The sequence below is a fragment of the Choristoneura fumiferana genome, chromosome Z, assembly GCF_025370935.1.
Source record: "Choristoneura fumiferana chromosome Z, NRCan_CFum_1, whole genome shotgun sequence".
Lineage (NCBI taxonomy): Eukaryota > Metazoa > Arthropoda > Insecta > Lepidoptera > Tortricidae > Choristoneura > Choristoneura fumiferana.
The window spans coordinates 15,454,130-15,470,921 of NC_133472.1; the positions used below are offsets into that span (position 1 = coordinate 15,454,130).

Sequence of the window (16,792 nt, forward strand, 5' to 3'; positions counted from 1 at the left end):
AGGTCCTTGCCTGAAGTACAGTGGTTAGTTTCGTTGTTGCGGGCGTGAAAACAAAATTTATATTTAAATCACATTTAATGCTATACCCTACCAGGGTTCATGTTAACTTTAAGAGCTTACTCGTATGTTACATGTATGCAATATATAAATAAATAAAATAATACCTTAAACCGGTTCCATAAAAATATCGAGCATACCACAGTGTTGCGTAGTCCTGTTTTATATGGAAAAAAAACAGGGCAAGTGCGAGTTGGACTCGCGCACCAAGGGTTCCGTACACATTTATAGGTATGTAAACGGAAATCGTGCCTTGAAGATATTTCCCGCTTTTTCAGAGTGATTTAATACATCCAGTGTAAGCAGAGCCCTGCTCTTAAACAAAACGTACGCAGTGTGGGGTCAGATTATATTGGTCATTGATATATACAGACAGACATAAAAAATCAAGTTTCACTTTTCTAGTTTGTTGTGTTATAATAGTTACCTTCACACCAAATTTCAAGTTTCTAGGACAACTGGAAGTACCCTATAGGTTTTCAGTGCACGGCAATTTGTATGGAATCACGTTGTTTAATCACTGTAACTTTTGATTGCGTTGACTTAGAAGTTTGATTTTTTCAAGGCTTCAAGGGACTGCAGATATGAGTATTCGATATCAATTTCAGCTCGATACCTCCACGCGTTCCTGAGAAAAAGGGTTTTGACAGACAGACAGACAGACAACAAAGTGATCCTATAAGGGTCCCTTTTTTTTCTTTTGAGGTACGGAACCCTAAAAAGGGAGGACAAAGGTTTCCGAAAGAAAAAAATGTCTCAAAACACAGACATTCATTGTCCCGTAACGATTATTTGCCGTAAGTAATTTCAGGTATTGCAAAATATTCACAAAATTATTCTAATTATGAATAAACCCAAATATATATTTATCAAAAACAGTGATATTTAACATTTCGGAGACCTCTCGCTACACTAGCGCCTCTAGCGGCAAAGTCATACACGATAGCCCTCATTGTTTTGATTCATTGATACGGACCACCGCAAAATAAAGGCTGATTAAATAAATTACGTACAAATTGTGATTAAAACTCGAGATCACAAAGCAAAATGGTTTAAATATTTGATAAAGCATTAATATTACCTTCATTTACTCCTAATCTTGCTCATTGTTCATCAGATGTGAAAATCACACTCTTCAGAGCATATTGTACATCTCTCTATACAAGCAGCCCATGGGTGAGATACACTCAGAAACAGTACAACACGCCCTATGGGTACAATAGAACAACGCGTTTAGGACGATGTTGGGCCTGCCTCGCTGCTGCGGGTAGACTGCTTCCTTCTACGCCACCATGCGCAAGCGCTACGCGTCCCTGGCCTGGCGCACAGTGTAGCCGCCAGCCCCAACACCGTCCTGAACAAGCTCGCAACCCGACTCAACTGACTGCCCCTACCTCACCCATTGCGGTGTTGCATGAAATTAGTTTCAAGAAATAATTTATAATATATGGAATTTGATAATTGTAATTTTATTTCATTTAATGTAATTTAATTTAATTTTGATAATGTAATTCTATTTTCATTAATTTCATTTAATGTAATTTCATTTTAATTTTAATAATTATATTCCATTTAATTTTAATTTTATTTTGTTTTAAATTTGATTTTGTTTAATGTGTTGTCGTTCAAATAAATGATATTAATATTATTATCCTCTGAATGGGTTAGTCTCACTTCGTCTAAAAAGCAACTGGTCTATGTAGCATGTGGTCTAAAAAGCAGCTGGTCTAAGTAGCCAGTGGTCTATAAGGCAACTGGTCTAAGTAGCAAGTGGTCTATAAGGAAACTGGTCTAAGTAGCAAGTGGTCTAAAACGCAACTAGAAGCTGGTCTAAAACGCCTTTCGCCTAAAACTCAACTGGTCTAAAAATACAACTCGTCTATAACGTTACTCGTCTAAAACGCTTCTCGTCTAAAATGCAACTGGTCTAAAACGTTTTTAGTCTAAATCTCATCTCGTCAAAAATGCAAGTGGTCTAAACACAAATTAGTCTCACTACCATACGTAGGAAATCTTTTTGAGTAGGCTTCATTATGACTTCACACTAATATTATGAATGCGAAAGTTTGTTTGTTCGTTACAATCACGCGTAAACAGCTGAACGGAATTTGCAAAAATTCTGCACGCAGGTAGGTGGGTGCAAAATTTCAGTGTGTGTTTGCTAGGATAGGACATAGAATATTTTTACCCCGGTAAAGTGTTACTGTGAGATAAAATTAAATTAACTTACAACATCAAAAATCAATGGGAGTCAGACTGCAGGCGGAATAAACAATAAAATACACGTAATAAAGTTTGAATTTTAGATTGCTTACTGGCATGCATACTTATGTATGATAGTCTGATAGGATAGCTTCTACTCGAAATATGATTTCTAATAAATCCTGTACTTTTCGTTTTTAGTTTGATAACCAAGGGTGGAAAGTGAACCACTCCACCTGAGATATTTCTGGCGCAAATAGTTCAAGGGTAAAATGGGTACTTAATTTCACCCGAGTTAAACATTCTACTTTTCATTTCGACTGTGAGGAAAATAAATCTATAACTGGTTTATCTTCAACTCCGTGGCTATTCGTTAAAAAAAAATACTTTCCACCCTAGAGATGAACACGAAATTTACCACCCGGCTATCTTCCCATGAAAATTAAACTTTCCAAACAGGAGAGATGAAAATATTTAAATCCGCTTATTGTCCTAATATTTTATTCTTATTGTTAAAAAATAATTGTTGATAGTCAATTATTTTATTAAATTAAATTTATTTTTATTCAACTACTATATTTTCGCTGTAGTGAGGTAAAAAATTGTGTGTTTCGCTCGAATGTAAAGTTGTTTAGCATCTCGTGCCTTGAAATTCTGTGCAATGCTCACGATTCCTTTTTTGAACCCCTCGCTTTGCTCGTGGTTCAATCCCAGAATCCTTCGCTTGCTCGGGTTTCAATATAAGCACTCGTGCCAAACAGTAACTTTCCACCCTTGCCTAACAAATAACTATTAGACAAGCTTTTATTTAACTTTACAATTGGGCTCAAATTTGCTATACATGCGTATATTTGCTGACAACGTAATAATATGGTACCATAGAGCTGAACTGATGATGGAGTAACGAAACAATAAGATAGTCCCGCCGTGTTTGGGCTCATCACAATTGTCTTGATTAAGCAAAGGAAAGTATGCACAGTCGGCAATAAAAGCTTGTCTTAAAATATAATTTTAGACATGAACGTATTTCTTTAACGTATGTTATATAGCTAGTAGATAGGCATAAGTCTAAGAAATAAAATACTTCTTCATATTTAGACCAAGTGGCGTTTAAAACCGATTATCAGGTAGCTTAAGACCACTTGTTACTTAGGCCATCTGCGTTTTAGACCTATGGCTATGGTGTCTTAGGCCATATAAGTTTTAGACTACTTGCTACTTAGACCAGCTGCTTTATAGACTACTTGCTACTTAGACCAGCTGCTTTATAGACCACTTGATAATTAGACCAGTTGCCTTATAGACCACTTGCTACTTAGACCAGCTGCTTTATAGACCACTTGCTCATTGGACCAGCTTTCTTATAGACCACTTGCTACTTAGACCAGTTGCTTTATAGACCACTTGCTACTTAGACCAGTTGCCTTATAGACCACTGGCTACATAGACCAGCTGCTTTTTAGACCACATGCTACATAGACCTGTTGCTTTTTAGACGAATTGAGACAAATCCCCTTGAATCACTTTTAAGTGTAATGAGAAACAATATTTAAACAAAAAAGGAATTTAGTATTTGTTTACACTATAAAAATGTGTACCTAATTTAGTTATTCATACAATAAATAAAAAATAGTGCCAAGGGTTCCTTAAACAACCCTATGTTTAAAAGCGATAAATAGTTCAACACAATTTTAATATTCATCACTGGCTATTCTTAAAAAATTGTTTAAATCATCCAGGAGATAAATAGCTAAATTTATGAATGAATGTGTATTTACATTTGCAAATGAATAAAGGATCACACAAAACTGGTTTGTTAAAGATATCAAATGAAAAAAATCCAGTTGATTGAAGTGAGGCACACGACATGTGACAGACGCATGCGCACTCACATCCTCCACCAAAGTATGACCGCAGTTGTTCTACCAACGCTAGCATAGTTGGCGTGCGTGCCGCAAACCACGCTTTACGCCATCTGCAAAAGCAGTGCTTGTCAAACGCCACCACATATCACACCGCACATAAACAATTATTCTAGCAGTTATGAAGAATGTGAAGTCCCACTACCCACAGTCCACAGTATAATCCTTACCCACTAAGAAGAAAGGGCTCCGTGTGAGAAAATTCAGAGCTTACCTCTTGAGGCACAAGAATAAATGCTACTTTTTTTTATATAATTTTAACAAATAATTGTTAAATAGGAAATATACCATTTTTATATTAATAATAATTAATGGCTGATGTAAGTAAATTTTTATGTGCCAACCATTTTTCATAATTTGCAATTTGCATCCATCAACCAACCAATAAATAATGAAACCCTAATATTAAAATGGCGATAAAATTACCAGTCCTCAAAATTTACTAGAACCATGGAAAGGAAACTGACTCTCACTCACCTTCACATTTTCATTATAAGGAGGTACCTATCAAAATTCTTTTGGAAAGGTATGGTCAAAAAGGTCAAAAAGGGTTTCAACCACATTTAAAGATAAAACATTAGTTTCTCAGTTTGTGCATCTGTGTACCAGTCATGTTTTTAAGGGCAAATAAACCAATAACATGCACAACACAGAACAGCACAGAGATTTCACAACATGATTTTAGAAAGTGACTTGTAGTTATTTATAGTTACAAATTACTATTGTAGTGGAAAATACAAACTGAAATATAGATGCACAGAAAAACCAGAAAAATAAGACCAGCGCTGGGAATCGAACCCAGGTCCTCGGCACTCCGTGCTGTGTGCTATACTGCTACACCACCGCTGGACAACGATACAGACACGAATTTCTCCTATGCGCCTCATATCACAGCTTGTGTTGTTTCTTATTTAGCCACTTAAGCAGCGACACTAGCAACATCTATGCTGTAGCCCTCATCGAGAAACTTTTCGGGTACTATTCTAGTCACTGAATTTAAATAACAGTATAAATATTTAAAATAACAGTACCTGCACATAAACTTGAAATATTCATCAAAAAAAACATACAATCTAAAACATATTTTAATAAAAATCTATGAAAAGAAATTCTTGGCTTGTTGGGAATTCCTCATAAAAAGTAATTTTTTGATTGAATGCAATGCGAGTGATACCTTATATTACTAAATAATAATTAATTGGTCTTATCATGCTAATGTCACTTTGAACGCACATATCAATGGCTCGGTATCACATAGGTCATCCCATGTCATGACGAAGAGATGAGGGTCAAGACTTATTGAATTAAAGTATATATAAGCATATAACTTTCTTATCCGACTGCTTGACAGAAATTCTCTGTTAGAAAATTCCCTTAGTCACACCTCAGGCAAAATTATCTGCTCAGCAATCAGTGAAATATGTACTATTACTACCCATAGATTGAATATAGCTAAAAGTTTCAGTTACATTGTCATTAAGTATTAATTGTAAACATTTATTTGCTTTCAATATTTTTAGAAATCATCTTAGCTTCTATTAAATTTATGATCGATCACTACTTACATGTAAGACCACTCAACAATATCTTTGCTCAACACTTATTGTAAATAAATAGATTAGTGAGAGAATATTCTTGACCAGTCTTTTTGCAGCTCACTGCATCACATAGAGTCAATAACAGTCATATAATAATTTTTTTATATTATGTGGCATTCCAGTTGGTGTAAAGCGAAAAATATGCACAAATGCAAATAGACATTGAGTGTAGAGAAAAGCTTGCTTCTACCTATCCCAGTCTATCACATACAGGATATGGTAGAACAAATTTTATTTTAAATGGAATTTAACCACTTGATAGTGCGGAGTGCGCAACCAATATGCCTCAAACCGTCCGGGTTTTTATCGACGGATGCAACACGCCCCGTATCCACAATTTTCTAACTACAAGGTTTGAATAAAGAAAAAATACTGTGATGATAATTAATGTTTATTCATTCAAGTACTATTTATATAATAATAGCTAATAATATAAGATTTGTGGACAAAATCAAGGTTAAAATTTACAACACTAAGGCATCCACAGACGGGTGGAAGCATTTTGGTTTTGGAACCCATGGTATCGTCAGACTGTCAAGTGGATAATTTACATCTAGATCTAATTTTATTTATTTACTACTAGGAATAGACTGGGTGTTTTAAGAAATACCTTTTTACCACCAATTTGAGAGCTGTTTGTTCAGATTTAACTCAAGTTCTGCTCACCAACCAATGGAACAATTTTGAATTATTTCTCCACAAACGTTGGGTATACAAAAAAATAATATACATGAATTTTGTTGGGAACCTATTTGTATCTTTAAAAATTTAAATGTATTTCTATGAGGATTCTAAAATATGAATTTCCTTTACGAACAAAAATATTATCTAAGCTACAGATAGTGTTGTGAAAAACGCTCATGTCGAGGCTTAAAGACTCAAACCCTAAAGACTCTCGAGGCTTAACAACTCAAAGACAGTATCTTGCATCCATACGGCTAAAATAAGCCAAATTAATTGTCAAATATAGTCGAGTCTTTAAGACTGGAGTCTTAAGGGTTCGAGTTTTTAAGCCTCGAAAATGACCGTTATCCACAACTAGCTACAGATGATACCTAATAAGAAACCGAAAAACGATATTTATAAATCGTCTAAAAACCTAACATCTTAGACTCTGACAAGTCCTCTTACTCAATACAGTAAATCAAGGTTTGTGTTAAAATATCTTTCCAACATTATTTACCAATTCGGCATTACTCAGGGATGATAATATATTAAAATAAGCAAGAAAACGGTTAAAAACCATCAGAAGAATATTGTTGATGTTTACACGTAAATAAATGCGTACCTAGATCAAAAAAGGGAATGATAAAAGGCATAATAATATGGCGTATAACGTATACGAGCGTAACTGTAAAAAAATAAATTATTAACCATTATTATGTTCAATTTCGTCAGTAGCAGCGGCGCTTCCTGTTTGTGTCATGCCCTTAGACAATTCGTCCATCTTGCTGTACACTGGTTTGTTACATCAATCATTTACAACACCAATTACAATAACCTAATGACACATGTTATATCACTATGTACATTACGTGCAAATCAGTCTTTTTCGAAAAGAACTAGTTTTATCCATTTCAAACACATTTCTCAAAATTCCAACAAATAAACTATGAGAATAAAACTGAACTTGATAAAACAGATAGGATAAGCACCAGACAGGCAGCGAGCGAGCCATAAACAAAATGAAGTTGTGAGTAGCAGCTGCCTGACCATAGTTTCATTGACCAATAGGAAGCTGGGATGAAAGTTGTAGCGCTTGGGCAGCTTACAAACTAACGACGACGCTTTGTCTTTCAAGGAACATTTATTTATGTTTTATCAACGAAAAATTAACTAAAAAAAAATTTAACTTACAGATTGATTCTTGCAATACAAAAAATATTTGTTACCATTTCCTTATTTTGTTTGATTTATAAAACTACAGGAACAGGATAAACAGGAAGAAATTTAAATATAACGAAAAAAGTAACCGTTGTTTTGTGTGTTTAAGTAATTTATTAATTTAAAATATTCAACAACCACAACGCCTCATCAACGGAATTGAATGTTGTAACTGATATTTATAAAGCGTGAGGTGAGATGTGACAGCGTTATATTGTCTCATACATTGCATATCTATAGACAGACTATTAGATTGCAAGTATTGCAACATGCCGACGAACAAAAATGGTAAACATAGTGAAACATGGACGGGCACGTATTTGAATATCGAAATTTAAAATATCTATAGTTAAAACGTCGACGGTCAAAATATCGAAAATCAGAATATCGAACGATCATAAGGTCGAAACTCAAAATGTCGAAAGCATAAATTATCGAACAGTACAATTATCGAATGCTAAAATATCGAAAATCCGAATGTCGACGGATAAAATATCGAAAATTGAAATTTCGAACAATTTTAAGGTCGAAATTCTAAATATCGAATGTCTGTCTATAATATACAATACAATATACTACAATAGTCGATCACTGATACGAAATTTAACTTTGGCCACAGTTTTGGCCACAGTTGAACCTAACACGCACCTCCTCGCTACGCTCGTCGTCGCACCTACTTTTCGGTTGAATTAATCAGACTTCAGTTTTAAATTCTAGGTACTGTAATCTAACCTAAAAATTAGGTGCGACGACGAGCGCAGCGAGGAGCAGCGGTTAGATTGAACCGTGACCAAAACGAATCGAGTTATGCATTTTTCTTGATATTAAGATACTTCGATACTTCGCTTTTTAAATTTTCGATATTCAAATACGTGCCCACATGGACACCATCCTCTTTGTGACATATACGATGATATACGTATTATACGTTGCCTTACTATATGCCTTTTATTTTTCATGCATTGCTATATAATTATTTAGTTTATTGATTTATTTTCATTGATTTTTAGTTTTATATAAATTAAAAAATATTATAATATAATATAAAAACTGCAGGGCTACTACGAAACCCGAAACTCAAAGTTCGTGTCGTGCGGTCCCTCCGACATTTATACTATTTAATACGAGAGCGAGAGGAACGGCACGATACGAACTTCGAGTTTCGGAGTAGCCCTTCTTATTTATTTGTGGCTGTTGACACCAGCAGGGCTACTACGAAACTCGAAACTCGAAGTTCGTATCGTGCGGTCACTTTGACACTTATACTATTTAATACGAGAGAGAGAGAAACGGTACGACACGAACTTCGAGTTTCGAGTTTCGTAGTACCCTTAGTGTAAGTTTTCGGTTACAAAATACGTAATCTCAATTTGTATGGAAACACGAACAGCGCCTCTAGCGAAACGTTTGCAATGTTCGTGTTTCCATACATATTGAGATTATTAAAGCGAACGCGATCGAGACGTATTTTGTAACCTTAGTCTTAGACGAAGATTTTACTTTATGCACTAGACTAGAGGCACTAGAGCATAAATAGTAGATTGTACAACGAGAGCATGAAACGAGCCATTTTACCCGAGACGTTCGAATAGCCACCCGAGCTGGTACGACGAAGTTTTACATTTTAATTGTTTTTTTGTTTTATACCAATTTAAAACTATTAAAAGAATATGTAGAAACTTCTTTATTTGTGGCTGTTTACACCTAATTGCCTTGGTTTTAGACGAAGATTTTACTTCATGCACTAGAGCATAAAAAGTCGTTTTATGTCGCCCATATCCAGCATAAAAACGAAGCTTGAGAAGTGATGAAGAACTGAAGATGCTGAATATAAATAAAATAAAACTCCCGCATGCTAACGTCACCCACGTTCATTAGGATCTATGTTTTTAATTTTGCTGTTGCTATAATGTAAATTTTATTACTTACAGTATTTTGTTTTAGTATAGGATTTGGTCTGCTGTTTAGAAACCAGAATTATTTTTTCAAAACCACATCATAATCATAAACGTTTAGGTGTTAGAAAGAGAATAGAACCCTAGAAGTGCTATCTCGCTCAGTCGGACCGGATTCCTCATAAGCAAGTTTAGCAAGTGATTGTCTGTTTATAGAACTTGGTGCCCTATGGTTGCCCTATAATATAAAAGTGCATAACTCGAACTTCGTATGTTGCTGCCCCGCTGACGCGAGTGAAAGGGACGGTGCGATACGAACTTCGATTTTCGAGTTTCGTAGTAGCCCCACTGCCTCTGCCTTGACTTGTCGTTTTCTAGTTTTCTGAAGTTCTGGACTCGTATCGCGCATAGGGTCGCATGTTACAATGCTATGTTCATTTAGCTGATCCATTATTTTATTAACGTTAGATACCCTCCAAGAGTCAAATTATTGGGTACACAAACAAATTGGGCCTTAAGTATAGCGTTTAGCGTTAAAATGTGTCATCATTTTATCGTATCCTCCGAAACGCAACGATGGCGTGCGCCTGTGCACAAATCGTTTCGGTGACTGACCAGACCGATGCGAAATAGTCCGCCCACAGGCCAGACAAGAGAAATCTGCGGATGTTGGTGCAGAACCGCTGGTTGCGTTTCTGTCTCTTGTCAGCAAGTGCCCTGAACCAGGCTCATCGCAATACTTGCGACCCTCCAACACACGTCCGCGCCAATCTGTGCGTTTCTCCGCCAACAGTTCCCAGTCAAGTGGTCAATTTTGAAGGCGGCCATGTCTCGCTTAGCGCAGTCCTTAAATCTGAGCAAAGGCCTCCCGACGTTTCTCTTGCATTGGCCACTGCGCCGAGCATGACATGACGCGGTAATCGAGAGGGCTCCATTCTATGCACGTGCCCTAGCCAACGTAAGCGTCTCTGTTGAGAAGAGCGATTAGGCTAGGCAGCTGTGCAATTTCTAGAACCCTCTCGTTGGTGACCCTGACTTGCCATGAAATACCCAGGATCCTCCGCAGACAGCGCATGTAGAAGGAGTTTAACTGACGCTCTTGTTTTGCATACGTTGTCCAGGTTTCAGCTCCGTACAAAAGGATGCTCATGATGGAAGCCTGGAAGACAACCATCTTGGTCCTTGTGGGTGAGCTTTTTTTGTTCCACACTCTCGTACTAAGCTTCCCGAACATGTCGCCGCTTTGCCAATACGAATGTCGATCTCCGCATTAAGTGAGAGATTGTTTGACACAGTCGATCCTAAGTAGCAAACCTGTCAACTACTCCAGCATGGCGCCATTCAGCGAAATTGAGGGGGCGACAGAAATCCCTTGTGCAAGAACAACTGTTTTTTTTGGTGTTGACGGTCATAGCGTATAAGGAACACGCCCGGGAAAATTGTCCACCATGACTGAAGTTCAGCGCAGAATTGGCTACAAAGGCTGCATCATCGGCAAAGAGAAGACTGTCGCGAAAAGATCCTCACGATGTTTTTGGATTTGAGGAGAGAGATATTTAACATCTTACCGTCGCGCCTCGTGTGCAGATGAATACCCCGTTCGGTGTCACCGAAAGCTGTTCGTAATATTAGTGAGAAATATATTCCGAACAGGGTAGGAGCCAGAACGCAGCCCTGACGCACACCTCTGCGAACATCAAACGGCTCCGATGTGTTGCGTTGTAAACTACTACGCCCTTCATGCCTTCGTGAAATGATTTTACCAGGCTTAGAATTTAGGCGGACACCCAATGCTCTCGAGCGCAAAATAGAGACCTTCCCGGCTGACCGTATCGAACGCTTTGTTAAGGTCAACGAAAGCGACGTAGAGGGGGGTGTTCTGCTCCCTACACTTCTCCTGTAACTGACGAAGTGTGAAGATCATATCTACTGTGGATCGCTGGGAGCGAAAACCACACTGCGCCTCAGGATAGATACGGTCTGCAAGCTTTTGGATTTTACACAGGATGACTCGACCAAAAAGCTTGCCAACTATGCTTAAAAGGGCAATACCGCGGTAGCAGTTACAGTCGCCGCGGTCACCTTTCCCTTTGTATAAGGTGACGATGTTAGCGTCGCGCATGTCCTGAGGTACACTTCCTTCCTCCCAGCACTTACACAGAAGATTGTGCAGGATTGGTGATACACTGGAGTTTAATTACTTCGGCTTGGGTGCCGTCACCACCGGGACTCTTTCCACACTTGAGCTGATTGACAGCAGCGTTAAATTCCTCTATAGTCGGCAGATCATCTAATTCTGTCCATTTGTCCAGTTTGGGCATGCTTTGCACTGCCCCCGGATGCAGGAACACAGGCTGAGAATAGAGACCTACATAATGCTCGACCCAGCGGTCCAGTTGTTTTTGGCTGTCTGTAATCACAGAGCCATCCGCGTCTTTGAGAGGCGCTGTCTTTTTAATGACGGGACCAAGGCCCGCTTGATGCCTTCGTAACACCGCTAATATTTCCCCTGTCTGCACAGATTTGAATGGTGCGACCGAGATTGGACCAGTACATGTTGGCAAAGTACCGCACACTTCGCTGGAGGGCTGCTTTACTATTGCGAAGCGCTATTCCAGTGTCGGGACTGGGATGCATACGGTGTCTAAGGGCAGCTTCGCGCTTTGAGTCAAGCATGGGTTGGAGATGCTCGATATTATCCGAAAACCAATCCTGAGATTTTGTTTTCAGACCACCGAACGTCTCAATGGCGGTTTCAGTTAGTAGTTTTTTGACGTTAGACCACTCCTCACATAACGGTGTATTGATGGTATTTTCAACGAGTACGTTACTAGCCAATGACTCAAACTTTTGGATATTTTCGTCAACCCGAGTATTGGAAACGTTTAGCCTCCTCTTACCAGGTAGCTTGGACGAATGAATCTTTTTGTGAGTAATGGCTATGTGTGCTGCCACCAAAGAGTGGTCCGTGTCACAGTCGGCACTATGGAAAGTACGTGTATGGAGGACTTCACGAAGGTCCTTCGTTCTGGAGAGCACCACATCCAGCTGATGCCAGCGACCAGATCGCGGGTGCCTCCAGGAGACTTTGCGAGGTGTTTTGCCCTTGAAATATGTATTGGTTACACACAGCATATGTTCAGAACAAAACTCAAGTAGTCGTTGGCCGTTATCATTCATGTTGCCAACGCCATGATAACCAATACAGCCGGGCCATGCCGAGTGATCCTGGCCAACACGAGCATTGAAGTCCCCCAGGACATAGAGGCGATCGCTGCTGTTGACAGTTTTGATCGTTTCGGCTAGTTGGCTATAAAACCGGTCCTTCGATTCATCCGAGGATGTTAATGTCGGAGCGTAAGCTGATATAACAGTAACAAAACCGCAACTGCTATTGAACCGTAAAACCATAATGCGCTCCGAAACACCGCGAGGACTCTCGATGGCAGTTAAAAGATCGTTTCGGATCGCAAAACCAACACCGTGTTCACGAACATCAGCGAAGTCTTTTCCTTTCCAGTAAAATGTGAATGAGGACTCGCGTAACGAGCCCTCGTCAGGTAGTCTGGTCTCCTGCAAAGCGCAGACAGAGATGTTAAGCCTGCTTAGCTCTGCATCGATCACAGCGGTTTTGCGCAGGTCTTGTGCGCTATCTAGTGAGCCTCCACTGGTGATCGGGAGGCCTGTCCTCATGGTGCGGACATTCCATGTCGCAATGCGCATGGATTGGCGGGGCAACATTTTCTTAAAGCACTTTTGACCAGCAGGTGTTAAAGTTATCGACACCAGTCATCTAGCCGAAAGCTAGTGCTCCCTACACCCCAAAGGAGCAGACCAGCAACGGGACGGATTAGTACCTTACTGACCGGGGGCTGCCCGGCTTGGAGCGGGCGGTAACCAATCAATGGGTCTACGATGGACCCTCCCACTGTCGAAAGTGACCCCTAGCGTCTGCACTTACGCCCATCTGTGCTGACTTATAACTGGTAACTGCCACTTTCCGTGTTGTTGGCCACGCAGCTTAGCTGACGCGGATGGAGTTACCTCTCCACAGACATACGCCGCCTGGGACGGAGTTAAGGAAATACAGGGCTGCCCAGGACCTGAATTACCCTCTCGGCCTCACTGACTGTTTCCACAGGAAAGGCAAGCCGATACGTGTGGAGCCAGGTCGGCTGCAGGAATCTGCCGCATATTTCGGGTTATACCATACTTGCGCCTAACGGAGACTCCATTCCGGGTTTAATTTCGGAGTTGTCCTTCTCCTAGGTGGGTTGCAAACCAATGCTTAGAGACCCACTTTCCCTATAGCGAAGCATTGTCGAAGTAATAGTGTCTTTGTTCTTTACAAGTCTTTGACAGGGTTGGCGCTATTCTAAATTGGGTACACCACAAATTGGGCCTTAAGTATAGCGTAAAATGTGTACACGTATGTTTATTCTGTATCCTCACGAAAGGGCGCAACAGATGGCCTACTCCGAAATTCGAAAAATCGATGTTCGTATCGTACTGTCCTTCTTACTCTCGTGTTAAATAGTATAAGCGTCAGAGACGAAACGACACGAACTTCTATTTTCGAATATTGGAGCGGCCCCGCTGGTTGACTTAACTTGACAGATACCGTCAAATCAAACAGAAAAAACTACATCTCGGCTTGATAAGATAAAATATTGTTATATAGAAATATTTGCTCAATGATAAAACGTAACAATGAGATTGGAAATTAGTGAATAAAACATATCTTTCAATCCTAAATCTGACTTCAATAGCGATACTAGGATGGAACACTGCGGTCTTTCACACATCTTGCAAGAACCAGATAAATATAATCCAGACACTTTGGACCTGTTAGTGGATGATGAAGCGAGAGAATATTGGCTCAACACCTGTGAAAGACTAGTAGAAAGAAATGTGAACTATGCGCTTGCCAATACTGATGACCCAACTGTGGAAATACGAGCTCTAAAATATAAGACTTGTTACGTGGAGGCGCTAAAGGAGCTAAGAGTTAATCCTGTGTAAGTACTTGAAATACTTTTATGACATAAATCATTTTTTTTTTGGAAATATAATAAGCACTGTTATAGGTATTAGTATTACAGGGTTTCCAAACTATCAATTCTGAAAGGTTTATCCCTTACTGGCTCCCTTGTGTTTTATTTAGGTGATGTGTAGAACGCCTCCAAGGACAATAAAAATTTAAGGAAATAATGAAAATCTGAATGCCCTTGTTTTCTTTACTTTCCAAAAGGCTTCACAGACAAAGTTTGGGAACCTCTGTTGCATTTTGTTATCTGGTAGGTAGATTAAAATATGTTGTGTGCAAGATAGTGCTTTCATAGATACAGAACAATAATATCTCTTTGTTGTCTAGATAAAATACGCCATTATATTGTCTTTTTTTGTAATTATTTTTGTTATTAATATTTTGTTTATAATTCTAGTGCTCATGGGCAGTTGACCATACGTTTACTTCTTGACATCAACGAAACATGCCTTCGTTCCCAGGGATTCTTTGACTTATGGAAACTACAGAAGAAATTTGACAATGAAAGGGCACTTGCAGTATTTAGTTCGAGGTTAGCTGAAATTGATGCCATACCTAATGACCGGCAGCGGTGGATAGAGTTATGTAGAGGGGTTTTAGCAGGTGAGAAAAATCAAGATAGTGAAAAATTAATGGGATCTGGCAATTGTTGTATGTGGATTCTATAGTTACTGACACTGGAAATGAGCTAGGTATGTGCCCAATGGTACAAAACTGCAATATTGGTTCAAATGCTTGTTTGTTGTAATGTGTTACAAGTGCCAGGTCTCACCGTTAACCAGCACGGTATAGTAGCTCCCTAATGATTTTTTTATTAAATTTGACAATTATACTACTTACATAATTGCAATGGTTTACTTTTACTACTGGTGTGACTATATAGCCTAAAATGATTGTTGTAATGCTTTTTTAATTGACTGCTATGATGCCGATTCAATGTACATAGACATCGAGTTTCCGAGAACAGCCCCCCCTTATACCTATATAATTGACTGCTATAGGTATTCATTATTTTTATGATTCTAAAAAAAATATTTTATTAACAGGTAACATGTTTGATTGTGGAGCCCAAGCTGTTGCTGCCATATTAGATTGTGGACTTTATGGAGCTTTACAAAAAATTCAAAGCAGACCATGGCTTTATGATGGTCTCGATAAATGGCTAGATAAATTAGAGGTACTGATGTGATTGGGCACTTCATGTTATTGAAATACTGTTCAGCAGGGCTACTACGAAACTCGAAACTCAAAATTCGTGTTGTGCGGTCCCTTTGACACTGTCTCATACTATTTAATACGAGAGCGAGAGGGATGGTACAACACGAACTTCGAGTTTTGTAGTAGCCCTGCAGGTTTTTTTATTTACATAATGCTTATTTTCAGACAACTGTTCACCGTTGTGCAGCAATATTTGTTGATAATAGTGGAGTAGACATAATTCTAGGAATTTTGCCATTTGTAAGGGCATTATTACTTCGAGGCACAGCGGTTATTCTATGTGCTAATGAGTGGCCTGCTCTGAATGATGTTACTAATGTTGAATTAGAAGATATTCTGCAACAAGCTTCTTTAATTTGTCCTATATTGTCAGCTGCCCTGGCAATGGGCGATTTAGTTGTAAGGTCAAGTGGACAACGAGGTCCTTGCCTTGACCTCAGGACTATTAGCATAGGTAAATACAGAAATCATGCGTAACAACTAAATATTTATTAAAAAAACTATACTATTTCAAATTTTTGGGTAGATTTATTTACTCACAGAATTGTAATATTTTAACAGGTCTCAGTTCTGAAATGAAAATGCGAGGAGTGGATTTGATTATTTTGGAAGGAATGGGAAGGGCCGTACATACAAATTTTAAGAGAGTTAATACAATATTTGCAGTGGACTCACTCAAGCTAGCTGTGGTCAAGAATGCTTGGTTGGCTCAACGCCTTGGTGGACCCCTATTCTCTGTGATCTTTATTTATGAAGACAAACCGATACAAACAAAGCCTTAACAATTATATTATAAGTACATAAGCAATATTTTTACGGATGTGTTATGTAATGTAACTCAGTATTCACTTAGGATGTAGACTACTTTTATTTCTAAAGCATTCAAAGACATTGTTTCTGGACATGCAGTTATAATTTTGTATTGACACTAATAGTAGTATTTTTTCGAAATATATTGAGTGTTACGCA

General features: G+C 38.7%; 2 protein-coding genes across 5 annotated transcripts in view; one reads left to right on the forward strand and one right to left on the reverse strand.

The window, feature by feature from the left end:
* pbl (epithelial cell transforming 2 pebble) overlaps positions 1–7,470 on the reverse strand; it is a 35,648-nt gene extending 28,178 nt beyond the window's left edge. For 3 of the 4 annotated variants that reach the window (XM_074088965.1, XM_074088956.1, XM_074088940.1), the window contains exon 1: positions 7,154–7,470. In XM_074088965.1, the coding sequence (XP_073945066.1) occupies positions 7,154–7,226 (73 nt within the window). In that variant the 5' untranslated portion in view covers positions 7,227–7,470. Of the gene's footprint in view, positions 1–4,151; positions 4,235–7,153 lie in introns of all 4 variants that reach the window. The other variant, XM_074088949.1, reaches the window with a different exon arrangement.
* A 6,686-nt stretch (positions 7,471–14,156) lies between these two features.
* LOC141429075 (4'-phosphopantetheine phosphatase) lies at positions 14,157–16,792 on the forward strand. The gene is made up of 5 exons (XM_074089260.1): positions 14,157–14,576; positions 15,003–15,208; positions 15,652–15,782; positions 15,989–16,277; positions 16,385–16,792. Exons 1-5 carry the CDS (start codon positions 14,338–14,340, stop codon positions 16,603–16,605), a joined length of 1,086 nt encoding a protein of 361 aa, XP_073945361.1. The 5' UTR covers positions 14,157–14,337; the 3' UTR covers positions 16,606–16,792.